Genomic DNA, 27,999 nt, shown 5'->3' with positions numbered 1-27,999 from the left:
TATTTTTTTTTTATATCTTTTTTATTCAAATGTCTCAATAATTCGTCTTCATTTGGAAGGTTTAGTTTTTTGATGGACTTGGCGTCATCTTGTTTTGGTGTAAGATTTGTGAGTGTTTGAGTATCTATCTTTATGCGTGATAGTGCATCAGCATTGGTATTAATTTTCCCTTTTTTGTATATAATCTCAAAATCGTAGACCGAGATCTACTCGAATTCCAGTCATCTTTGAAGATGGGTTTTTATGTACAAATAGTGAGATTAGAGGTCTAATGTCTGTAACAACGTAGAATCTTTTGCCATAAACATATGGACTGAAATAATTTATAGCCCAATAGCTCTTTTTCGATTTGGCTAATAGCTGTTTTCCGATTATTGGCTTGTTTAAATCATGCTTTTGTAGTGCTTTACTAGCATAACAAATAGAAAATTCAGAGCCTATATTTCCTTGTGAAAGAACAGCACCTAGCGCAAAGTCTGATGCGTCAGTAGTTATGATGAATGGTTTGTTAAAATCAGGGTAAAGTAGTATTGGTGGATTTAATAGTTTATACTTAAGTGTGTCGCATTCCTTAGACCATTCAAACTTTTAGTTTTTCTTGAGGAGCAAGTTCAGTGGCTTAGCTACGTATGTCAGCGAAGTTACATATGAAACGCCTGTAATAATTGCAAAATGCAATATATCTTCTCACGTCATCGATATTCATTGGTCGTGGGTAATCTTCAATTACTTTATATTTAACGGCGTCAGTTTTAACGCATCCTCTAAGCAGGTCAAGGCAAACTTATAGTTAACGATTTTCTCGTTAAGTTTTCTGTAGTCTATTACTAAACGCCAATTTTTACTGTCGCTTCTTGATTTTTTAGGTACCAAAAGTATAGGTAAATTGTATGGACTTCTTGATGGTTGTATTGTGTCATGTTCAAGTAATTTTTTTACTTGAGAGTTGATGTCGTCGTTATGGCAATGAGATAAATTATAGTTTTTTATATAAGTTGGGATGTTATCCACGGTTTATATTTTTTGTGTATAGAAATTAGTGTAGAAAGCTGTTCTTCATCTAAATATGTTGGTATTTGGATATTATGGGCAATAACGTTGCAATTCATCTAAAATTTTGTGTAGTCTATCATTGTTGATATTACTCTTATTCGTTTGCAGAATGTAATATTGTAAGGGTTGTAACTTTAATTGTAATTTATTTATAGTAAAATTGTGATCATTAGTATTCACAATTCTTATGTCTTATGTCACAATTGCCTTTTGCTAGTACAATTGTATTAGCCATGAAGACACCTTTACTGATTTCTTTATTAAATAATACGGTATCTTCATCAAAGTGTACATCTACTGGTAAGACACGTTCCGTTGTTGTTTCAATAGTAATTGGTTTGCATACTATTGGTGTTTCTGCTTGTTTATTGCCTGATTGCATGGTTAAAGTAAAAGAATAATATATATATATCAGGCGTACCGGTATGAAATGAGCGTTTTTTGGTGAAAATAAAACACTAATTATTAATAGGAAAGTAAAAAACATTTTATTCAAAGTATTGGCCATTGCTTTCTATACATTTTGACCACCTTTCTGGCAATTTGTGGATACCACGCCAAAAAAATTGTTCGTCTTTTAAAGCAAACCAACCAGACACCCAATTTTCGACCTCCTCGTAGGAATCAAAATGCTGCTCAGCCAATGCGTGTCCCATCGATGAAAACAAATGGTAGTCGGAAGGAGCCAAGTCTGGTGAATACGGCGGGTGGGGTAGCAGCTCTCAGCCAAGTGTTTTGATTGCATCCTGAACCCGTTTTGCTTTGTGTGCAGGTGCATTGTCATGGACCAGAATTACCTTGCCGTGTCTTTTGGCCCATTCTGGTCGTTTCTCGATCAATGCATGGTTTAAATTTATCATTTGTTGTTCATAGCGACCAGCATTGACGGTTTCACCAGGTTTTCGGAGATCGTGGTACACCACACCTTTCTGGTCCCACCAAACACACAGCATTGTCTTCTTGTCGAATCGATCTGGTTTTGCAGTCGATGTTGATGGTTGTCCCGGATTAACCCATGATTTTTTCCGTTTAGGATTCTTAAAATAAATCCATTTTTCATCGCCAGTAACAATCCGATGCAAAACCGATTTTCTTTCGTGTCTTTGAAGCAAAATTTCACAAGTGTTTTTTCGGTTTTCCATCTTTCATTCAATTCATGTGGCACCCATTTTCCACACTTTTGGATCTTTCCCATGGCTTTTAAACGGTCAGAAATTGTTTATTGTGCAACATTTAACATTTCTGCCATTTGCTTTTGACCCAAAGTGTCATCTCCATCCAATATCGTTTGCAATTCGGCGTCTTCAAACTTTTTTGGCGGTCTTCCACGTTCTTCATTTCTCACATCAAAATCATTATTTCTGAACCGTTGAAACCATCTTTTGCTTATTGCTTCTGATAGATTGCTTCCTTACGTCTACCTCGTAAGGAAAATTCTCTATTTCTACTGCGAAAGTTTAAATTATCCATATTCCTTCAAAAAGTAAAGTTAATTTGGATGTTCATAGAGATAGTATATGTTCACTCGTTATACCTGTAAGTTTATACGGGTTGTGAGAGTTATAGTCAACGTTAAGGTTTTTTATAATAGACACTTCGGCACCAGTTTCTATTAATAATCTTATATTAGTTTTTAATTCAGAACAGAAAATTGAAATATATAATAGTTAGACAGGGTTTGATTTAAAATTTGTACAGTAATTAATTTCGAACCAGTGGGGGGTTCTCCATTTCCACCTCTGGTTGTTCGTAGTTTTCCTGGGCGTCCATCGCACGTACGTATCTACGATTTGTATTTCTATAACAATTATTTTGGTATTGGCTGCTTTGCATGTTATTATAGTTTGCTTGGCCATTACTTCGGTTTCTTTGGCCAGTATTGTTACGTTGGTTTCTTTGACCATTATTGTTATTCTGATTTCCGTGGTTGTAGTTGTTGTTGTTATTAATATTATACTGATTTCTTTGATCATTTCTAAAACGATTATTTTTGTTATTATAATTATTATATCTACCTAGAGAATTTGAATTATTTCTTCTCTGATAGTTATTTTGTGGCAGTCTGTTGCCACGGTAATGTGAAACACGTTGATTTTGTTCGGAGAACATTAAGCTTTCTGCCATTTTTCTAGCTTCTTGGAAAGACTTTGAGAGTATAGGGCAATTAGGCCTTTTTTGTATGCTAAGGGAGCGTGTTCATCATTGCAAAGTAATATCATCTCGCCTTCACTAGATGTTGCGTTTACCTTCTGTTTTAGTAACGTTGCATTGTTTAGGTTGGTTAATAGTCGTGTCATCTTGTCGTTGAAATCCTACGGGCGAAATCCTAACTCGAACAGACTGTTGCAGCTTGCAATCTACTATATATTCAATGAAGTCTTGTTTGTTTTCAGTCTGTACCTTATTGTTGCCATTTCTGAGTCGTCGGAGGAATCCGCTTAGTTCTTCCTGTTTACCATTGAAAGTTGGTAAAAACCTTTTGACGTCTTCTAATACCTTATCATGGGAAGATATATTACTGGTCATGTTTATGCTTTGTGTCAACAATATTGTAACGGAAAATTATCAAGAAAGGTGTTATTAAACTTGTTTTATAAATATTTATGAATATGCTACTTGATATTTAATTTAGTTTAAGAAATTGTAAAAATGTAAAAACTTCATGGTCACAAAACATTGAAACCAAAGCATTTGCTGCCGAAATTCAAATCATACATTTGTTTCAACTATTATGCTAAGCAAGAGCGGTGCAAAAAACCCGTAAGCAAAATATGTCATTATTCAAGAAATTAATATTTCATTCTTTCTTAAAGTATCAGTGATTAGTTTGTGATTTTTCATGCTATCAACTTAAAAATTGTAATTTGTGACATATCTTAAAGTATTGAAATCAGTTTTAATGTCATCCAAATATTAAGAAAGTGATACTTGTAAACATAATATCATAACACAATGAAAGGCCTTTATTTCTGTATTTTAACTAAAACTTGCTCTTTATAATATTCATGCAAAATATTTCTTTATGTAACAGAGTGACCTTTGGATCCAATAAAATATCTGATATATCTACAATTAATTCATCGCAATCTGGACGTGGAACTACATTAGTAAGTAAAATATAAAATATGACGCTTTTGTAAACGTTTAAATGAAATTTAAGAAAATCTGTTTTTATTGAAAAGTTTAAATAAAAATCAAACATATTATTAACAGAAAGTAATTTCAATGCAACAAATAGTAAAATATTTATTTTTGCAAAATCGATATTAAGAACTTATTGAGCTCAATATTTATTTTCAGATGTTGAAACGTAAGATGGATAATATAAAAAGAATGAGTGCTCATCCCATTATGCCACTTTATTTAACTGGAGGTCAAGATGGTTCTGTACAAATTTGGGAATTCGGTCATCAGCAAACTATTTGTACTCCAAGACCTTCAGGAACTTTTGCAAAAGTTACACGCTGCAGATTTTCCGAACAAGGGAATAAATTTGGAGTAGGCGATGGGGATGGTAATTTAAGTTTATGGCAAGCTGGAATAGCCTCTCAGTGTAATCGCTCGTTTTTCGTAAGAAATACTACCATATCTTATAATTAATTTCATTAAATCGTTCGATTATAGTCGTACCATTGCCACAACAAAATGCTGTCAGACTTTGTATTTTTAGGATCATGCAGTCTACTAGCTACCGGTAAGCAAAATAATTTATGTATTAGATATCCTATAAAGTTCTGATGGTTTTTTTAATTGACGAATTTTACTTGCTGAAAAATGCCATTTCATAATTATATACAATTATAAAAAAAATTTTATAATTGTTTATAATTATACACAAAATAAGCATGGTTTTTTGCATTGTCTTTATCTATTTACAGGATGTGTTTTTGTTAAATTGATTGTTTTATTTTTTTTTTTATTGGATATGAGTAGTAATATCTTAACTATTTGTTAATTTATTACTAATGCTGAATTGTACTTAATAGATATTAAGTAATACATGTGCGGGCTTGCTAAACCAGTGTTCAGCTCCCATACAAATAATTTATAATACAATATTATCTATAAGCCTTTTTTTTTTTGTAAGCATGCATATTACAAAGGAAGAACCACTTATTTTAAAAGTAACATATGAAACAACAATACTGCTAGTTTATTTAGTCCAACCTTTTTGAAATCGCTTAACTAATAAGAAACTCAAATTGCATGGTTACCAAGACTAAAAATTCGTCTACTGTGAACGATTTTTGGAAGTACTTTCGAAATTTCCTGTTTTTTTTTTTTTTTTTTTTTTTTTTATTTATTAACGATTCTTCAAATAAAGACAAAAATCGTTTTAATATTGCACCTAGTACAAATAACAAAAAAAAGGTACTAATAAGCAATTTTATTTGAATATTTAATGTAAAAAAAAAATGAAGCTATTTTGCTACTCGCTGTCCATTAAGTCTGCCACTGTTTTCCTTTTTAGCCGTCTAGATACTGCAACCACCTGGAGAAGACTGGATGCTGTAACGTTGACATGTGTTTTCAATCGCTGTTTGTGAGCAATGGCACACCTTTTTGCCACGACGTCGACTGTTGGTATGTCAAGGTCACGGTGGAGATCACTGTTTCTAATGTAATATGGAGCATTTACGATGCATCGTAGTACTTTATTTTGAAAGCGCTGGATAGTTGCAATGTATTTCTTGCTGGCACAACCCCAGAACTGTATGCCATAACTCCAAGCCGGCTTTAGTATTTGATTGTAGACCATTAGTTTGTTGTGGATTGCCAGTTTAGAGCGCCTGCCTATGAGGTGGTAAAATTTCTTTAGTTTTAGGTCAAGCTCTTCTCGTTTTTTCTTAACATGCGCTTTCCAGCGCAGCTTGGCGTCAAGCGTAATGCCCAGATATTTGGCTTCGTTGGCGTGTGGAATTTTTGTGGCATCGATATGAATTGGAATATGGTTATAATTTCTCAATGAGAAGACTATATGTACTGATTTTTCCTTATTGAGCTTGATTCTCCATTTTTTTGCCCATGAAGCAATTTGATTGACTGTGTGTTGCAGATTAGCCGTCGCGTCTTCTATATTGTTTTCGATTGCTAGAACCGCAGTATCGTCTGCAAATGTTGCTGTAACTAGTTGGTTTGCAGAGGGTAAGTCGTGTGTATACAGGAGATATAGAATGGGCCCAAGAATGCTCCCCTGCGGGACGCCTGCGCTAATCTTCTTTAGTGCTGAATGTGCATCTTCATATTTAACACTGAAGTACCTGTCGTTTAGATACGATGATAGCAGCTTACAGTATTGTATAGGCAATAATGATTTAAGTTTATGGAGTAATCCTTCATGCCAAACCTTATCGAAGGCTTGTGATACATCTAAGAACACGGCACAACACACTTTCTTCTCTTGCATCGCCGATTCAATGGCATTTACGACTACATGTATTTGGTCGATGGTTGAATGGTTTTTTCTGAAGCCGAATTGATGATCCGGAATTAAGCGTCTTCTCTCAATTATTGGTGATAAACGCGCTAGTAGTAGTTTTTCAAAAAGCTTCGATAAGGTTGGCAATAGAGATATTGGCCTATATGAGGATACATCATTGGGAGACTTCCCTGGTTTGGGTATCATAATTACCTCAGCGAATTTCCAAAAAATGGGTACATGTTTCAAACGGAGGCACGAATTAATTAAATCGCATAGGTAGATGATGCAGTTATTGGGTAAGTTCCGAAGAACTTCAGCCGTTATTAAGTCAAAACCAGGAGATTTTTTGAGTTTCATTGTCAAAATTTGTTTTCTCACTTCTTCCGTAGTGACTGGAACAATTGCAGCGTCGCCTTCGGGCCAATTTGTACTTGACCCAATAACATCTTGGCCTTCATTTGGACTGAAGGTTTTCTCTAGGTGTTCAGCAAACAGGTTCGCCTTTTGAGAATTTGTTTTAGCCCAGTGAGTTTCGTTTATTTTTACTGGGGCAGACTGCTGCATTGGTCTGTTAAATGATTTAGCAGCTTTCCACAAAGAGTATTCATTTTTTTTGTCTGCCGTGAGGCCCATCAGAAAACTATTAAAGGTATTATTTTTGTATGATTTGATGGATGTGCGTAACTTTTTAGTTGCTCGGTTTAGTTGCGATTTAATTAACGGACATCTTGTTGCTTGCCAACGTTTTCGCAATTTTCGCTTCTCCGTAATCTTTTTTGTGATGAAGGGTGGGTATTTTTTACCATGTAAAGTTTGGAGTTTTGGTGTTGGTGTACTGTTCCACGCTGCCATCTGCAATTGCTGAGTGAAATGAAGTACTGCGTCATCTAGTTGCTCGCTGTTAACAATATGATCAAACTTGTGCAAATGTACAAGCTGAAGCTGAAAATATTTCCAGTCGGTAAATTTATTTGCTAACTTGAGTGTGTTCTGGTTTATTGTTGGATTTTGTGAAACTATCAGCAGCACTGGTGAGTGGTCAGAGCTAAAGTCGAAGCCTTCTGAGATGGTTAGGTGAGATGCTGGAATATTTTTGTAGACAAAGAAGTCTATTAGGTCTGGAACTTTGCTAGTATCCGACGGCCAGTACGTTGGTTTACCTGTTGAAATTGAATTACAAGCTGCGAGTTGCATGGCTTTGTACATTTCTCTTCCTTTGGTTGTATTAAGTCTTGAGCCCCAAAACGTATTTTTTGCATTGAAGTCTCCTCCAATTATAAAACGGCCTTGAAACCGGTTAAAGAGAGATAAGTAGTCTGCACACTTCAACTGATGCCTGGGAGGACTATATAATGCAGTTACGACCAGCGGCTGATTAAAGGTTTCCACGGAAACAGAAGTAGCTTGAAATTCGATTGTGCTATATTGTTCTAGTAAGTGATGTTTTATCGAGTTTCTAATTATGACAGCGCTGCCACCCCTAGCGCAATTATCAGGATGTATGGTATGGTATAGAATATAGTTTTTAAACGTTATGTGCGATTGCTTAGTAAAATGAGTTTCAGCGATTAAACCGATATCAATGTTTTCGCTATTTAATACGACTTCGAGTTCATTTTTATGTTTTGTTAAGCCATTCGCATTCCATAAGAATAGTTTCAAACGATTAGTCATAATCTAAAAATTGCATATTGTGCTCTAGCACGCTTAGACGTTGTTCGAGCGTTTTAAATACCTCTTCTTGTAGATTAAGTTTTGTTAAGATAATTGACAACGCGTTGTTGCTTTGTGACTCAGTACTTTGAATGGGTCCCTTAACAGTTTGGGCGTAAGTGACTGTTCTAACACTAGTAGGTTCAGTAATTTTGGATTTACTTTTTGTTACAGCAACTTGATTATTTTCGTCAGCCTTAGTTTTGTCAGCTTTGTTTTTTAATTTTATTTTTTGTAATTCTTTAGCGACTATACAACCACGATAGTTCGCTGGATGCGGTTCGCCACAGTTGCAGCATTTAGGCTTATCGGACACTGTCTTTTGGCACTCCGAAGTTAAATGTTTGCCGGCGCATTTAACACAACGTGGAGGTTTTCCACAGAAATTTTTTGTGTGACCGAACGATTGACATTTTTTACATTGAGGAATTAAGTTTGACGGTTTGATGGGTTCAATCTTTACAATTGTGTTAAGAATACTTTTTATCTCATAGATTTTCTTCACATCTTCGGTTGAGTCAAATGACAAAAGGAACATATCAAGCGGTTCTTTAGTCTTCCATTTGAGTTTGTTTATCGCACCGATTGCTTTTAAACCTTGGTTGTTTAAGTCATTTATAATTGATTCTTGATCACACGAATGGTGAAGATTTTTTACAATAACTTTTATTGGCCTAGTTTGCTTGTCTTCGTAGCTGAACCAGGAAATATTTTCGTGACTTAATAGTTTTGTGACAGATCTATAGTCAAAAGAGTCAAAAATTGATACTCTATATGAACCATTATTTATAAGTCTCACAAAAAACTTGTTTTTTATAGTTGCAATAAGTTGTGCATGTAATTTTTTAAAATCATTTATGCCATTGATAACAATAGGAGGAGGTCGAGCAATTTTATTAGGGGCAGCTTGTCCTCTTTGGCAAGTATTTGTTTTAACAGTAGGTCTACTTTGACTAGATACTTCAGGAGAGGATTCGGCCTTACGTTTTTTAGTTGGTCTTTTCTTTTTTAAGATCCAGTCTGTCTCTCTGGCAAGTTCCTCCTCATCGGTTTCATATTTTGCAATTTCTGGTACGTTTTTAAAAGGTTTTAATTTTTCGTTTTCACTTCTCAGTGCAGTTAACTCATTGGATAATAATAAATATAAATTTTCAAGCTTTTTAATTTTATTCTGAAGTTCTGTATTTTCTTTTTCAAGTTTGATCATTTTTTCTTTATTTCCACCACCAGGAGGTGGGGTATTAGCATCAGTCATATTAATTTTTAAATTAATACTATTTTTAGCGCGTATATTTATACTAATAATATAAATTTAAATTTAAATTTTTACCTTAAAATTTATAAATAAATATTTTTAGCGTCCTTTCGCGTATTTATTTATTTAGCATTTGTTAGTTATTTAGCTATATTAATTACACAATTACACAATTTATTTAGTTTTTATAGATTTGTTTACAACACTTTTCTTGTGATTTAATTTAAGCTTAAAAGCTTTATTTGCTGTCTCTATCAGCTGTTTTTAAATGTGTGCGAATTTGAGGCAAAATTAACCACTTCAAAAACAAAGTAATTCCGCAAAACCAAAATCCGCTTTTTTACATAAAAACAATATAAATATGTTAATATTTTATTTTGTCGGGCACTATATTTTATAAATTTTTTAAAGAGTCACTGTCTCGGTTTTATTTTTTTGTGATAATTTTAAATTAATTTATACGTTTTACACTTAGAAAAAACATCAAAGTACGCAGTGATATTTTTTGCGCGCGCACCTCCAAAGTCATTGTAGTCAATCACCTTTCCTGTTGACTGTCAACGAATGATTTCGTTAGTTATTCGTAATTCGACATTGTTCGTATCAAATACGTTAGTTTTTCTATTTACTTTTTTACTGTTAATAGGCATAAAAATTCATATTTTATTCACAATTATGTAAAAAAAAATATATTCTTACCAATATTTGCAAACAATTATTTTTTTTCGAAATTTTAACTTTAAATTTTATTACGTGTTTTGCAAATATATGCCAAACAAAAACTCCATTTTGTTCAAACTCTCCATCAAAAATAGTGATTATTTTATTTGTTCAAAACTCCTGAGGTTTTGTTTGCTTTAGCCTTCTCAGTCCGTTGGTAATATCCAGCAGTTGAAAAGGTTTTACATTGATATGATTGAATCGTTTTTCATGCCTAGCAGCTACTTCTGGTATGCTTTCTTTCACTATTGTAACTTTCAAGTCTTTATGTATTTCTTGGTTTGTTACATAATGATATGCATTTGTAATCATTCGTAAACATTTGTTTTGACTTCACTGTATAATATATCGGTTCGATTGTTTCGTACAACTCCATAGCTGTATGCCATACATCCAAATCGGTTTCACGATAAATAGATAAATCAGTCTTTTACAATATAAATTAAGTTGAAAATGATGTCCAATTAGCCAATACATTTGTCGACATTTCTACTTGATTTGGTCGGATTTCTGTTTGACATGATGTTTCCAATTTTCCAAGTTTATTATCAATTTGTATGTTAACCCAAGGTATTTTTCTATTTAGTTAAATCTTCCAGTCAGCGGTCCAGTGGCTGATATTGTTGAGCGTTCCCTGCAGACTAATTGTTACTGCTTCTTGTGTGTTTCCATATGCCATTACTACAGTATCATCGGCGAATGAATGTGTCTCGAGTTGTAGGTATGTCAGCTGTGGATATTCTTCTAAACTGTGTTCAAATGTTCTTCTTCATATGTTACCCTGAATGTTCTTGCTGATAAGTATGACTCAAAAAGTTGGCAAAAACTAGCCGGCAGCATATTGCTCATTTATATATAAGTCTTTGGTGCCATACACGTTCAAATGTTTGGCATACTTCAATAAACACTGCAGGACAGTATTGCTTTTTTTCAAATGCTAGTCGAGTGTTTATTTAAACAGAAAGTAAGGTATGTTGATCATAGACTTAAGACGTCTAAGTAATAGCTTCTCGAGTAGTTTTAAATTTGTTGGTAAAAGTAATATCGGGCGATACATTTCGGTACATATTTTAACCGAAGACAAGCATTGAATAAATAAGTCATCGTGATAATTGATTTACCCGGTGATATATTCATCTATTTTTTGGATTGGGGTTATTAACAATTTTTTGTGCTATTTCTACAGGTGTTATGGACTTGATAGTTGACGATAGTTGGTATACAGGTCTTGTATTGACATCAGATAGAATGTCATGCGGTTGGAATACCGTAGCAAGATGTTAGGCAAACATTTCTGCTTTCTCATCATATTTTCTAACCCATTGTCGTACTGCATTTCTGATTGGTGTCATCTAAAGGAGTGGGCGTTTGAGGCGAGAGGTTGCTTTTCACAGCGAGTAATCTTTATTTGCTTTGGCTCCCAGTCGACTTAGATATTGCTCGAAAATTTTTTGTCTATTATATTTAATTAGTTAGTTTTCAGAACTGGTTAGCCGATTAAAGATTATTTTGTTAGTCAGATTTTTGGTTCTATGCCATGTACGTCTTGCTTTCATTCTTTCCTTTATTAAATCCCTGATCTCAACTGGACGTGAAGCTTCTTGTTCAATTTGTTCTTTTGGAATCAAAACAAAGTGCTGTGTAGTTGTCAAGTCTGTTTATCAAGTCTGTCAAGTCTCACCTTCAAATCAATATAGTTATCTAAGTTTCTTCTATATCGGTCTCAATTTGTGTGCTTATTGGAAAGGTTTGATCTTCTTTTTGATGACTTTTGCACTTAAGGTTAATAGAACGGGAGTATGTTGCTACAAAATTAGATAATATCCTTTTCAAAATGAAGAATTCCATCAGGTCAGGAATTTTGTTGCTATCTGTAGGCCAGTATGAGTTATGAGTTATAATTGCATTTTACTACATTTATGGCATCTAATAGTTGATTGCTTTTACCAGAAGTAATCAACCGAGACCTCCAGGCAAAATGTTTGACATTGTAGTCTCCTCCAATAATAAATCTTGACTCAAGGTTATAGAATATGGTAAAGTATTGCGTTATGCTAATGGTATGACATGGCGTACAATATACAGCACCAATATTTAATTCAGCTCCGTTATGTTGCATTGTGATATTACACTTATATATTTTATATATATATTATATTATGCAATCAATATAATATAACGTCAAATTTTTGCGTTCCGCAAGGGACAACACACGATCAGCGATTATTGACCTCTCTACTAAGGATGCCAGTCTACTGATCACAGCTGCCTCAGTCAGAGTGGGCTGGGTGCGCAGTAAGATCAAAAAGCTTATCGCACCCATGAGATGCTTTAAATTCCTTCAACTTGTACGTGTTACTAGACAGTGCAAAGCCATAATGATAGATCAAGCTCATGTATGAGATGTGGAGATGGTCATAGGGCAAAAACGGACTTAACCAAAATGTATCCTATGTCCTGAAAACTTCAAGGGTGGTAATCTACACTACTCAAGAAGTTCCTACAAATCCTACAGGAAGGCTATGCAGAAGCTTAAGTTTAAAAATTGATTAATTTCCTGCAATTGAACTTAAATCGATGTGCGGCTGTCCTAAACCTTTTATCCCAAACAGCTTTGGAATTTGTAATATCTTAGATATTATTTATTAGTATTCTTAACAAACGTGTTCACCTTATGTCTAGAAGCCAACTGCCTCATGAACGACTAATTAAAAGCAGTGCACAATAAACAGTGTTACTTTGTGCACTTTTCGGTAATGTATTATTTAAGTACTCTACAATACCCCCCCCCCCCCCCAGCCCTTCATGGTAGGCATTTCACTTTTATTGGATCTTAAGACTAATACTTAATTATGATTAATATACTCTTATAACTTCACAATTTTGCTTACATGAACTATGGTTGCGATTACTTATTTCTATGTCTTAAATTATATCTTTGAGTTTTTTGTATTTCATTATAAGTTGCAGCTGTTACAATACTGTTTTGACTAATACTATCAGTTTCATTATTTACATTTTCAAATGACCTCGGTATGACATTAGATGCAAAACTGAGATGGAATGAACATGTAAAAAAAAAGAGAGATGAACTGAATATAAAATACAGATCAATTAAATGGCTTATTGGAAAGAAGTCGAAACTGTCACTTCATAACAAGCTTTTAATTTACAAACAAATATTGAAACCAATTTGGACATATGGTATTCAGCTCTGGGGATGCGCTAGCAGCACACATGTGGAAACCATACAAAAATTCCAAAACGTTATATTAAGGGGTGTGGCAAATGCACTATGGTACGTAAGGAACTCTGATCTGCATCGTGATCTAGGGATAAATACGGTGGTGGAAGAAATACAGCGAAATGCAAGAATGCACCTGCAGCCACTGTACTCTCATCCGAATGATGAAGCTAACGAACTGGCGTCAATAAAGCCAACACGTCGCCTTAAGCGTCTAAAACCTTGTGATCTTTGGTCGCAACCTGTCCGAAATGCGTGATAAATGAACTTGCGTGATTTCTGATTAAATTCTTTATAATTGTTGATTAAAATTGTTTGTTAGTTTATTATATTGTTAGCTAGTTACTCTTATAAAAATTTATTTAATCAAATAAAATAAATTTATATATAAAAAAAAAAAAAAAATGATTTTAAAGATATCGGTTGTAACTTTGTTAACATAATTATTTTTATCTGATACATTTTTGTTAACATTTGCATTACATTTGATCATTTGGTTTAGCCCATAAAACTCTACCTGGTACAGAATAATCCTTAACCATTACTACATCCTCCATACAAAATTGAGTTTTTTTACTCCCTTTGAAATAATTTTTTTGTTTTTCCTGATTATTAAGAACATTTTGCTTAATTTTTTTAATGTTTACAATTTCAGATTTTCTCTTAGGATTAATAAGATCAGTCTAGTACGAAGCTGTCTTCCAAACATTAACTGTGCTGGGGCAACACCTGTACTAGTATGCTTTGTATTCCTATAATCAAGTAAAAATCTAGACAATGCTGTTGAAAATTCTGAGGGACCAACCTGGTATAAATATTTCTTTAAAGCGCTTTTGATCGTCTTGACCGTATTTTCGGCCTGCCCGTTTGATGCAGGATTACCTACTGGTGTTGTGATATGTTTTATTCCAAAAGAAACAGCTATCTTCTTCATAAATTTCATACTTTCGTGAAAAAAATGGTTTTAAATCGGGATCGCTACAATTTGTAGGCCACTCCGTCAGTACAAATTCTTTTATCTGGGTTAAGACTCTATCGTTTTTTGAATGTTCTCTAATTTTATCAATGCTAAGTTGCAACTGATTGACCTCTTTAACGAAATTTAAAGCTAAGTTTTCTGATGAATACGAAACACTATCCTCACTGTTGGGGTGCCTTGAGAAATAATCAGCTATATTAGCTTGCGATTTTACATGAACAATATTAAACATGTAACCCGATAAAACTATAGCAATGCGTTGCAGCCTGTTTGCGGCCATTACTGGTATACCCTTTTTGGGACCGAAAATATACTCTAATGGTTTATTATCTGTTATTAATGTGAATAATCTTCCATAAATGTAGTTGTGAAATTTTTTCACTCCAAACAAGATTGCTAACGCCTCCTTGTCTAGCTATGAATAACGCTGTTCCACTTCTGAGAGTTTTCGTGAAGCGAATTCAATTGGAACTTCAATACCATTTTCCAATACCTGTGACAACACTGCCGCCACTCCAATAGGACTGGCATCTACAATCACTCTTGTTTTGCATTAAGGGTCAAAATAAGCTAAAACTGTACTTTTACTCAACCCGTTTTTCAGATTATCTACTGCTTCCTTATGCTATGTTGTAAATTCAAAGGTGTCTGATGTTTTCAACAAATCATATAAGGGTGCACACGTACTTGCAACCTCGGGCATGAATTTCCTATAAAAATTAATCACTCCTAAAAAACTTTGAAGTTCTTTAACACTTGTAGGATAAGACATTTTTTTCGATATCCTTGACCTTGTGCGGACAAGTGTGCAGCCCATTTTTGTCAATGATATGACCTAGATAATTAAATTTATCAGAAAAAAATGTACACTTCTCCCGTGCTAATTTAAGTCCCGCATCTCTTAATATTGTTAAAACCTTTATCAGTCTCTCTCTGTGTAATTGCCTATTCGACGCAGTTATTAAAATGTCGTCTAAAAAGACTACAACTCCTTCTAACCCAATCAATAGTTTGTCCATTATTTTTTGAAAAATGGCTGGTGCTGATGCCAGTCCATATACCAATCGATTATATTGAAAGAGTCCTTTAGCAGTAGAAATAGTTGTAAATTCTTTCGCTTGATCATCTAATTCGATCTGCTGATATGCCATTGACATATCTAACTTCGAAAATTCAACCCCGCCCTCTAATTTAGCGAAAATATCTTCAATACGGGGTGAGGGATATTTTTCTACAATTAAATTAGGGTTAACTGTGATTTTAAAATCACCACAAATTCTAACTTCACCATTTTTCCTTAACACTGGTACATTTGGTGTTCCCCAATCACTATATGTCACCGGCTTAAGCACACCTATATTAACTAAATGGTTCAATTCCTTTTCAAGTTTAGGTTTGATAGCCAATGGCACGGGTCTGGGTTTGCAAAATTTTGGTCTGGCCTCATCCTTAAGATATAGTGTTGCTTTACTTTTTATGAACCGGCCTAACCCACCGTCAAACAAGCTTTTAAACATTTGTACAATTTCTTCTTTTTGATCTGTTTCTAAGCTAAAAATTTCAGCGACTTTAGGTTTAAATGTTGTAATAAAATTACGGCCTAACAGTGGAGGACCCCCTCCTTTTATTATTAGGAATTTAATTATATCGATTTTACCGTTATATGTTATACACAAATCACAACTACCAGTTGGTAATATTGGCTCACCTGTATAAGACTTAAGCGCAATGCTAGTTTTTTCAATTGGTTTTGATTTAAAATTTTTTTCAAATGTATTTAACGCCATAATACTATAAGTGGACCCTGTATCCAGTTCTAATTTTATCGGCATATTTTCAATGTATACTGTGACTATTATAGGCTCATTACCCCCGCCATTCAATGCATACAAGACAGCTTCACCAGTCTGTACAAAATTAAACTGTTTTTGATCTTGTAACTGTTGACTAGAATTACACTTTTTTTTCAAATGGCCTATTACGTTATATTTTTTGCATTTATAATTTCATATATAACAGCTCACCGCCAACCTCCTGCTTTATCGTCAACTCGTTCGGTTTTTGAATATAATCCGCTGCATTGGCGATATCGATAACCTTCTGCCATGAGCATGTGTTTGCGTCTTCTAGAAATATTTTATCACGTGCCGGGCCTTTCTTAAGCCCCATCACAAATTTGTCTCGTATCGCCGTGTCCAAGCTATCAGCAAAATTGCAATTAACTGCAAGTGATCTGACACGCACTGCCCACTCATTTATACTTTCTGCTGAACTTTTATTCGCAGAATAAAATTTATATCGTTCCGCAAAAGTTGATGTTGGCACCGTGAAGTGTTTATCAAACACGTCCAAACAATTAATAAACGTAGTGATGTCGTCATCTGCTTTCTTTGGATATAATAAATTCTGCAGCAGTTGATACGATTTTTCCGATATTGCTGTTAACAATATCGCCTTTTTCTTGCCCTCCTCAATATTATTCACAATAAAAAATTGTTTAATTTGCGATTTAAAAATGTGCCATTGATTATGTATCTGCACAATATCTGCACAAATTGAGGGTTCATCCTCGTTGCCAGTGTAATATCTTAGATATTATATATTAGTATTCTTAACAAACGTATTCACCTTATGTCTAGAAGCCAACTGCCTCATGAACGACTAACTAAAAGCAGTGCACAATAAACAGTGTTGCCTTGTGCACTTTTCGGTAATGTATTATATAAGTACTCTACAGAATTAAAGTCGGATGTACTTGTAATTAGTAAATTTTACAAATCAGAAGAAACCTCCAAATCGGTACAAGATATTTCTGCAAAGACAGAAGGGTACATATCCCCAAATACCTCTCAATAGAGATTTGAAGCGTTTCTTGATAAGCTATCAAGAACAACTCCCATCATTGTTGCTAGAGATTTCAATCCATGGGCAGTCGGATAGGGCAGTACTATTACAACATGCCAAGATAGAGTACTAATAGAGATGTTCATTCACTAAACCTAACCCAAAAGAACAATTGGCATATTCCAACCTTCGATAATGGTAGAGGCGTATCCTACATAGATCTCACCTTTGCCAGCCCGTCATTGTAGAGCCGCCAGAAAAAAACCACTTCTGTTTGCACAAAACATTTTAAATAGGCTTTGTTTGCCATTGAGGCAAAGGCCATTGAGGCCTTCATTATTTTGCGTTCATTTCTCATAGTTAGTTTTTTGGATCTGCCCGTTGACTTCTTGCAATCAAGTCCTCCCTAATTTTTTCCACGTGATATGATATTGTACAAATTAAATATTTAATATTTGAATATTCAAATATAATATTTAAATATTTTTGAAGTTTTATAAAAAGAGCTGAAATCAACTTTATTATATCACTTCAAACTAAACACTACTTTAAAAATAATAGTCTCTTCTCATTTTGCACATATGCACCTGCATTATGAATGAGGTGCAAAACAAAAATGATAGAAATAAAATTGTTTATCGGCTAGCAGACAAACCAAACCACTAAGATTATTATTTACTAATAATTAGTACTTATTTACTAATAATTAGAACTTATTTACTAATAATTTATTATTTACTAAGATTATTATAAACCTAAAAAATTTTTTGCTTTTTACAAAAATTAAGCACTGATGAAGTTCTAAAAAACAACGAAATATATGCTGAAAATTTTTAAATAAAAGCGTTTTAATTTGGTTTGTCTGCTAGCCGATAAACAATTTTATTTCTAAATAAAATGATATCAGATGATAAAAATACACAAACACAAAAATGATAGAGCCAACCATACTCTCAGAAAAGCAACATATATTTTTATGTTTTGTTCCTTAACTCTTCCCTTCTTAGATTAAACATCGTTTGATTTGATATTATAGCATATATAGAGATGTGTTGATTCTTTATCATAATGCCGTTTGCTGGTTTGTTTTTTAATAAAATAGATATACAATTTAATTCACTTATATTTAAGATTTCATTATTTTTACATATAACTAATTCTTTACTTTTTTTTATATTTACTTTTAATTCCATATACTGAGTTCTTACAAACAATAATGTTTACGAAAGATGATTTCATAACGTTTGTTTTATGTTTTACAGATTTTAACAAATTGTTTCACATGTTTCCGTCTCAGTTGTAGGTATACTTATAATATAAAAAATTTGATTTTCATTGGTAGCAGTGCTAATATTTACAAATTGCAATGCTTACTTTAAGTTTTCATAAGGAATATGATTCTTTTCGAAAATATTTATAACAATTTCTAATTTGATAACATAAATGTGTTTACAATTTTTTCTTTTCGCCATTGGAGGGCTTACTCAATATTTATAATTTGTAATGAACCTAATTTTTCGTATCCGGGGTAGTTCTCAGCCAAGTCCAAGGTCTTACAAGAAATTTATATTCGCGGAGACCCAAGCGTTCAACCAACGTAGCTTCCACCGTTGCGATGTAAGATGCAGTACAACAAACTATTTCTTTTTAATTCATGCTTTATTTTATTGAACAATTTTTATATATATGTATATATGTAATATGTATATAGCAATAAATGTATTTAAACAATTTACAGAATATTAATATCTTTACAAATACCGGTAGATAATAATAAGCAATCACAATATTTTGTTAAATATAAATAACAATATAAAAAAAATAATTGATATATAAGTTAATATACAGTATATATGCTTAATATATACAATATATATTATCCTGCATTTACACTGTTCAAATTTTTCAAGATCGTTGCGTACAATGGATCACTATGGTCAAGCAAAATTATATTTCGGACATTAAAATATCAAAGCTTTGAACAGCTCAATCAATATTTGAAACAACAATGTCTTTATACTATAATGTATTCAATTAGCTAAAATTATTATTGCTTTTTAACAATCATGTCCATTATTTCCTTTTTTTTATTTCAATATTTGAGTATTACCTTACCCTTTCTGATCGATAATGGTGTACTATCCAATTACTTATAGTAAAATCCAGCGACAATTATAAAAGCAGCAACCAGCTTATGTTCACCCACGTATCGAGAGAACACCCAAGCCGCGCCACGTCCTTTGCCTTTGGTGTCAACACTTTCGTTTAAATGTACGTCGTTTGTAAAAAAAACTTGCACTGGTACAAAATCTTTTAATCGACCACTGTTAAAGCCGTCGATTATTTCTTTTGTACTGTTGTTCTTTACAAATGTTTTTACCGCTTCGCGCCGTGTTGATAAAACGATTTGATTCTTGTTAATTTTTATATTAAAAATTGTAAAATTTTATTAAATTTTAAATTGTTAATTTTTACATTAAAATTGTTTTAATTTTTACACAATTTAAGCGTTTTTTTTTTTTTTATTAGCCACATTACACTTCCATTATCCTGTATATCTGTTATATTAAGACACAAATCCGCATCTTGCAATGCAAACAAAAACTTTATATTTTAAAGCACCAGATGAATTCTGTCGCGGTTACGATGCGTTAACTTCAAAACAATCACGAGCCAAGAGACAGAAACTCCTCTGCCTGCCCCTTTTATTCTCTTTTTGTCTAACTGCATCGATCAGATTTCTCCGCTAGCCATTTTTCGGTCAATGTTCCCAACATTTCCCCTCATCAGGTGTTCTGTTGATTTCTTTCCAGACTTCTAAGAGCTTTTACTGCACTCTCAGCTTTTTTTTTTTTATTATCCGCTGCAACTTTTTGCGATCAACAGAAAAATGCACAAAACAAATAAAAATGACATTTCCAATTTTTGCTATCTGTGTTTTGATTATGTTTTGTTTTTTTTTTAATAAAATGTGTTTCATGTGGTTCGCGAAAATTAATTTAAATTTATTTTAATTAATATAGTTCGAACTATGTATATTAATTAAAATAAATATTCAAAAGGATATTTCAAGGTATGTATAGCATTCTTTTGATATGTTAACTTACACCACATCAAATTTTATTTCATTATAGGTGTCTTTGACTTCAGTATTTTTTTAAATACGTGTGGACTGCGTATTGTGGCAAGATTAAAATTTATTCAAAACAATTAATCGTCACAAATTTCATTTTTAATTATTTCAAGTTTATATTTTATTACAATAGCAATTTCATGCTGAATACTTGAATTAGTTTTTTAACATTCTTAATATATTATTAGTTACATTATTTGATCTTATATTCTTATATCTAGGCTTAAGTCTATTGATCTGTTGTTTTATTTCTGTGGCCATGCGTTTTAGAAATGGGAGGTTATTAAGGTTAAGGTTATTAATTTTATTATTTATATTTGAAGTTAGTTCGGCAAGTACAGTTTCATATACTTCTAATACTTGTAACTCCTTATTTGAGGTAAAAAGAAAACAAAAATTTAATTCCTTATGAGACTTTTATGGACTACTTTGCCTGATTGTGTTAAGACTGTAGGGTTTCTATCTTCTGTTACTATTTCTTTTCGATATCTTGGTGTAAGTTTGTTTCCAAGTCTTTTATTTATTTTCACGAATATTTCTTTCCCTACATCATAATTTTTAGATTCAGTTCTGTTTTTATTGTGATAATCTAAATCAATATTTTGTTTATTTTTTGTCTTCTGCAAAATCCTATGATTTTCTAAAATTTTAGGATCAGTGCTTATCTGTCTGCCAAAGAACGTTTCAACTGGTTTCTTGCCTATTGTGGAATGGATTGAGTAACTATATTCAAATAGTGCTTAATCTAACAATTCCGGCATAAATTGATGAGAATGCTGTGCTGTAAGACAGCGCATAATTTCTGTTATGATTTAATTGGGGATACCAAAGACTAATAGGATTTCTCTCATTGGCCCTTTAACATCTTCGACTGCTCTTGATCTGATAAGTTTTGTTTCAACTGCATATTCAGGAATAGAACTTTCTTGTAGAGTTGGTTTAGCTGAATGACGGTCATTGTTCAAATTTAAATAAATATTCTCAACATTCTTATCTTAAGGAAAACTCTGCGGCCTTTACTATTTAGCTATTTTTTATTTAGGCATGATAAAATTGGTTTTTTTAATTGTATTTAAGATAAGAAATCCGTGCACATTAGCAGTGGTGGTTGTTTAAATTGCTTATCATTCATGTAAGCAAAATACCACCAACGCACAAGAAGATAACAATTACTTGATTATTTAGGATAGAGTATTTTCTTGTCTGCTCAAATTGCTTATTTTCGCATGCTCAAATTACTTGTATATTTAGGATAGAATATTTTCTTTGTTTATTTTATGATCAAATATTTTGTATCTTTAATTTGAGAGATAAACCAATATCATGCATTTAGTTATAAGGATAGATTTTAAGTTACTATATAAGCAGTTCATTTTTAAAAATAAATTCAGTGTGTTACAAACATTCAATGAGTATTAAATTTTTACTACGGGGTAATTTTTTAATATTTTTGGTCCTTCGAGCTTTTTTTGTATCCACCACCAGTGGTAAGATACTTAAGGTATTAGAATCAGTGAAAAAGCGTATCTGTGGCTTAGACAACAGGCAAGTGTTTAAATTTGTGAAAAGCGTATCTGTGGCTTAAACAACAGATATTAATAGCTACTACTTCGAGTTTGATAAAATCCGTCGAATTTATTAAGCGTACCTGTGGCTTGAACAGCAGGTTAAAATATTAATCGGTTATATCGGACGCGTTTGTAAAAAAAAAAAACGGTTAAAATGCCTATATCCAGAAGTGCCGCTGAAAAGCAGTTTGATCGGCTCAAAGATATAGCATATACGTTACAAATAAAAGAGAAGGAAGTTGACGTCCAGGAGATGTCGTCAAAAGACATTAAGAAGAACAAAAAATGGTTAAAAGATACATGGCATTTATACACAGAGACATTTGAATCTGTATGCGAAACATCTTATAAGGAAAATTCTCAATTTAAAGAAACAGATAAAGCTGCTTCAGAAGCATACAAGAATATGTAAAATATATTAGATGATTTTGAACAGCTTGCAAAGCAAGAAATGTCTTCACCTGCAGAGTTAGTAGAGGAAACGGAAGATAAAAATGCAGAAAGCACACATGTAGATACGCCAACTTCTGTGGATGGAAAGGCAGGTAATATGGATTCGGGCAGAAAAACAAAACAACAGTCTCCAGGCAATGAAAGTGTAATTATACTGAATCGCAAAGAGTCAAATGAAAAACCTAAAAAGATTATAATGCGTTTTCAACAAAGAATTGATTTGTTGAAAGAAAAAATAAAAAACATTAAGGGAAAACTGCCGGAAGCAACTAAAGGGTTGCTTGATACGAACCAAGCGAATATTGAAGCTCAGTTTAAAGACATCACAGTATTATACAACAAAATTTACGATGAAAATTATGATGACGAAGAGATAGAAGGAACCTTCATACTGATGAGAGCCAGTTATGAAGAAATTTTAGAAGAAATTGCGATAAAATATGACTTGAATATAGCGACTGCACACTGCAATCCAACACGTTTAGAAGACTTAAGACTGCCAATTTTTAATGGAACTGTAGACAATTGGAACTCTTTCTAAGAAATATTCTCAAAACTAGTAGATAGTAACAAGATGCTATCTAATGTTGAGAAATTTTATCGACTGAAAAACGCCATAAAAGGGGATGCTGCACGGCTAATTCAACATCTTCAAGTAACAGGAGAAAACTACAATGCAGCATGGACAATATTAGAGCATAGTTATAATAACAGAAGGCTATTATTTTGTACGCTATTTGATAGAATCATTGATCATAGCAGCGTTAATATAATGCTGCAAGTATTAAACATACTGCAACAGAATCATATCAAGCTATAAAAGCTATGGGAATACCAATTGAGGATGCAGATCCATTTATAGCAAGAATTCTCATACGAAAACTGGATAAAGAAGGTTTGCTGAGGTATGAACAATGCGTTCAAAAAACAAAAGAAATTCAAACAGTAAAAGATGTTATGACATTTTTAGAGCAACAATATTTAGCTCTCGAATCGGTTGGCTGCAAAAAAGGAAATATTACAGACAAAAAAATAAAATCGACAAATGTGTTTCAAATTTCACAAAAACAATGTATGTTTTGTAACACAGTAGGTCACTCTGTTATTGAATGTCGGAAGTTTACTCAGCTATCGGTTAGTGATAAAAACTCCTGGATTAATAAAACAAAGTTATGTAAAATATGTTTTGCACACAAAAATGACAAGAAATGCTATAAGTTGGATAAAAAGTGTGAGCAATGTGGAGGACCGCATCACAGTATGCTACACTTTCAGAGAATTGTGCAAAATAAACCACAAACTAGTGCTGGTGCAGCTGCAAGCATGATTACCAAAGAAAATAGTGCAATCACTTTATTAGCAACAGCACAGATTCAAGCGGATTTGGCAAGTAGTGAAAAGGTTTTGTTAAGAGCGCTGCTAGATCAAGGTTCACAGAGGACATCAATTTCAGAGGAAGCAGCACAAATATTAAGGTTACATAGAACTAAATCAAGAACGGATCTGATTGGATTAGGAAATACATTAGTAGGAATATCAAAATCAACAGTAGAACTCGTAATTCGTCCAAGATTTAAAAGCAATAACAGTTACAAAATTAAAGCTATGGTTCTTAGCAAGCTAACATCAGCACAACCTAATAATTCGTTTAATGAAGATTTAAAAAAATGGGATAATTATTGTTTAGCTGATCCTATGTTTAATAAATCTGACCGGATAGATATAGTGCTGGGAGCAGATATCCTTACCGAGATATTGCAGCCGGGTTTGAGAAAATGGGGTAAAATCTTAGGTCAAGAAACTTCCCTTGGTTGGATATTATCTGGAGTTATCAACACAAACAATACAGTCAAAACTATAATATCAGCAGTTACTTCAAACATTGAGAGATTTTGGGAAATTGAAGAAGTTTGTGAAGCACCTGAAATAAATGAAACTGATAAAGAATGTGAAAAATGGTTTAAATCAACAACAACGCTAAATAAGGAAAACAGATTTATCGTAAAATTACCATTTAAAAAAGAAAACGAACTAGGAGACTCTAGGAAAATGGCTATGGCCAGGCTTTTGTGTTTGGAAAAAAGATTTAAAAGAAACTCTAAGCTAAAAAAAGAATATATCAAGTTCATGAAGGAATATATGGAAATGGGTCACATGCAGAAAGTTTCTAAAATGATATTTGGTAAATTTTATATGCCTCATCAAGCTGTAATAAGAGATGACCATTCAACAACAAAAGTTCGGGTAGTATTTGATGCTTCAGCAAAAACTACTAACGGAAAAAGCTTGAATGAAATACTACACACTGGACCTAAGCTACAGTTGGACATATTTCAGCTACTTATCAAGTGGAGATTGTGGAAGTACGTTATGACAGCTGATATAGAAAAAATGTATCGGCAGGTGTTGGTAGCAGAAGAAGATCAGCCGTACCAAACTATCCTATGGCGTGAAGATCCAGAAAAACCAATAGAAGAATTTGTACTGAAAACAGTAACCTATGGAACTTCTTGTCCACCGTTCTTGGCAAAAAGAGCTCTACTAGAAGTTGCTTATGATTGTGCAGATAAAAACTCAAAGTTATATCAGGTAATAAAAAATGATTTCTATATGGACGATTTGATGACAGGTGCGGACTCCATAAAAGAATGTGTAAACATTCAATTTGAAATCAGTCGGCAGCTAGAAAAGTTTGGATTTCATTTGCGAAAATGGATGGCAAACGAAAAGGGAATTTTAGGTGAAATTTCGGACTCTGGAGACAGTTATATTATTAAAGTAGAAGACGGAGAAGCTGTTAAGACGCTCGGTATACAATGGGTGCCGAAATCAGATAATTTTACCTTTTACATCGAGTCAGTAGATAGTACTAACATAACTAAACGCAAAGCACTGTCTATATTGGCTCGAATCTATGATCCACTGGGTGGTTGACACCAACAACAACAATGGCGAAATTATTTATACAAAAATTATGGCTTATGAACTTGACGTGGGATACGAAGTTAGACATTAAATTATCTCACGAATGGAATGCGATTGTTTCAAGGATTTCGACTATTAAAGATATAAAAATTCCTAGATGGATATCAACTTTAGCTGACACAAGTTTAGAGCTTCATGGATTTGCGGACGCTTCAGAGAAGACTTATGCAGCAGTAGTTTATGCTAAAACTTCTAATGCTATTACTATGCTAGCAGCAAAGTCTAAAGTAAATCCGATAAAAAACAAAAAGACATTACCCAAGCTGGAGTTATGTGAGGCTCATCTGTTAGGAAAACTTATGAAAAGCATTAAAGAAGTTATAAACAGAGAAGTCAAAATATATGCTTGGAGCGATTCAACAATAGCATTATCATGGATCAAGAACGAAAATAAAACTAAAGATAAATTTATTGGGACTCGTGTAAGAGAAATCAAGCAATGCATGCCTTCGGCAACGTGGAATCATGTTAGGTCAGAAGACAATCCAGCGGATGTGGCTTCAAGGGGCTTGAAACCAGAAAAACTTGCAGCACATAGTTTATGGTGGAATGGTCCTACATGGTTAAAAGATGAATCAAACTGGCCAACAGCAACTGAATCTGTTCTTTGTGGAACAAATAATATAAACTCTTCACAGAACATAATCAACGATATAATAGATCGGTATTCCAATTATAGGAAATTATTATACGTCATTGCATATATAAGCAGATTCATCAGAAAGCTAAAAAAGGAGAAGTTTCCTGTGTGGTTGACAGTAGAAGAATTAAGGGAGGCAGAAAATATTATAATACGGCATACTCAACATTTATATTTCACAAAAGAAATCAATTTGATCAAAAACAGAAGAGAACTTCCATCTGGTTATAAAATTTGTAGTCTTTACCCGTTTCTGGATAAAAATGAAATACTGCGAGTCGGAGGCCGGTTAGAAAATTCTCCATTCTCTTTTGCTAGAAAACATCCAATACTATTACCAAAATGTCACTTAACGATGCTAATAGTTGATGATTATCATAAAAATACACTACATGGCGGTATAAAACTAATGGAAAATATGTTGAGGCGGCAATATTGGATAATTAATGCTAGAAATATTATTAAAAGGTATGTTCGAAGCTGTGTTAGATGTATACGATATAGGCGTGAAACCGCTACACAGTTAATGGGGAACCTACCGGAAAACAGAGTGTCAATATCGAAGCCATTTGAGCATGCAGGAATATATTATGCAGGCCCCGTACAAATGAGAGTATCAAAAGGAAGAGGTCAGAAATCATATAAAGGTTATATAGCCGTTTTCATTTGTATGGCTACGAAAGCAATCCATTTAGAAGCTGTAAGTGACCTGTCAACAGATGCGTTTCTGGCTGCCCTTAGAAGATTTTTCGGTAGAAGAGGCAAAAGTTCGCATTTATATTCAGATAATGGTACAAATTTTGTCGGTGCTGCTAAGAAAATAGATGATGAATATGAAAAAGCTATTAGAAAACTTTCATCACTTGCTGGGACGATGGCAGCGGAAAAAATTACATGGCATTTTATTCCCCCTTTGGAGGAATCTGGGAGGCTGCAGTCAAGTCGATGAAACATCATTTAAGACGAGTCATTGGTGAAGTGAAATTAACTTATGAAGAAATGTCGACACTGTTAATTCAAGTGGAAGCAGTGTTAAATTCTAGACCGTTATGTGAAGTACGAGATGATACAGAGAATACTGATGTTTTAACTCCCGGCCATTTCCTAGTTGGAAGACCTTTAATTGATATTCCAGAGGAAAGTTGTTCAAAATCAATTGATTCTCTTAATCGGTGGAAAATAATTCAGAAAATAAAAGGTGATTTCTGGAATAAATGGAAAAATGAATATCTTGCAAGTCATCAACATCGTCGCAAGTGGAAGCATTCTGGCCCAAATATAAAAGAGGATCAGGTAGTTCTTATCAAAGATGAAAACACATCACCAGCTAGATGGCCTTTGGGTAAAATTATTGAAACACATAATGGTACGGATGACAAAACTCGAGTTGTTACAGTTAAGATGCAAGATGCCATTGTAAAAAGACCGGTAATAAAAAATATGTCCTTTAGATGTTTATCATGATCCAGATATCGGTATTAAGTTAAAGGGAGCATCTAAGAAACCAGAAATGAACATCTCCAAAGTATTTCTAGCAATGTTCTTGTTAGTGTTTGGTCAAGTAGCAGCGGTACAAAACACAACAAAAACAATAATATCTCCATTTAATGAAGGAACAACGGTTTATTTAGATCACTTAGGTAAAATGGATGTTACATCTTCAAAATGGAACATGGTGGTCTATTACGATTTAACGACATATATAGCATCAGTTTCGCAGCTAACAGATTTAATTGAGCGTAGTTGGCAGATATGTGGTAGACTTGGAGAGTTTAGATATCATTGTGAAGAAACTCTGATAAGAATGAAACATAAAATTGCCGAAGTAAAATCCAATAATAAGTTATTTGGCTTAAAAGACAATAATCGTATCAAGAGATCTTTAAATGCTGTTGGTTCCATATACCACCTACTGTTTGGATTAATGGACAATGACGATCGTGAAGAATTAGAACACGACACGAGAAATCTTTTAAGCAACCAATTCAAG

The 27,999-nt window shown here is 33.3% G+C and overlaps 1 protein-coding gene across 1 annotated transcript in view; it reads left to right on the top strand.

The window, feature by feature from the left end:
* Positions 1-27,999, top strand: part of LOC119666173 (dmX-like protein 2) — a 229,798-nt gene that overhangs the window by 134,806 nt on the left and 66,993 nt on the right. The window contains exons 13-15 of the mRNA XM_038075458.1: positions 4,085-4,160; positions 4,354-4,623; positions 4,678-4,747. Coding sequence (XP_037931386.1) covers positions 4,085-4,160; positions 4,354-4,623; positions 4,678-4,747 — 416 coding nt within the window. The remainder of the gene's footprint in view (positions 1-4,084; positions 4,161-4,353; positions 4,624-4,677; positions 4,748-27,999) is intronic.

Source organism: Teleopsis dalmanni, chromosome 1 (assembly GCF_002237135.1).
Source record: "Teleopsis dalmanni isolate 2A chromosome 1, ASM223713v2, whole genome shotgun sequence".
In the NCBI taxonomy this organism is placed as follows: domain Eukaryota; kingdom Metazoa; phylum Arthropoda; class Insecta; order Diptera; family Diopsidae; genus Teleopsis; species Teleopsis dalmanni.
Note: the sequence above shows the minus strand (reverse complement) of the source record. Positions and strands in the feature narration are given on the sequence as shown.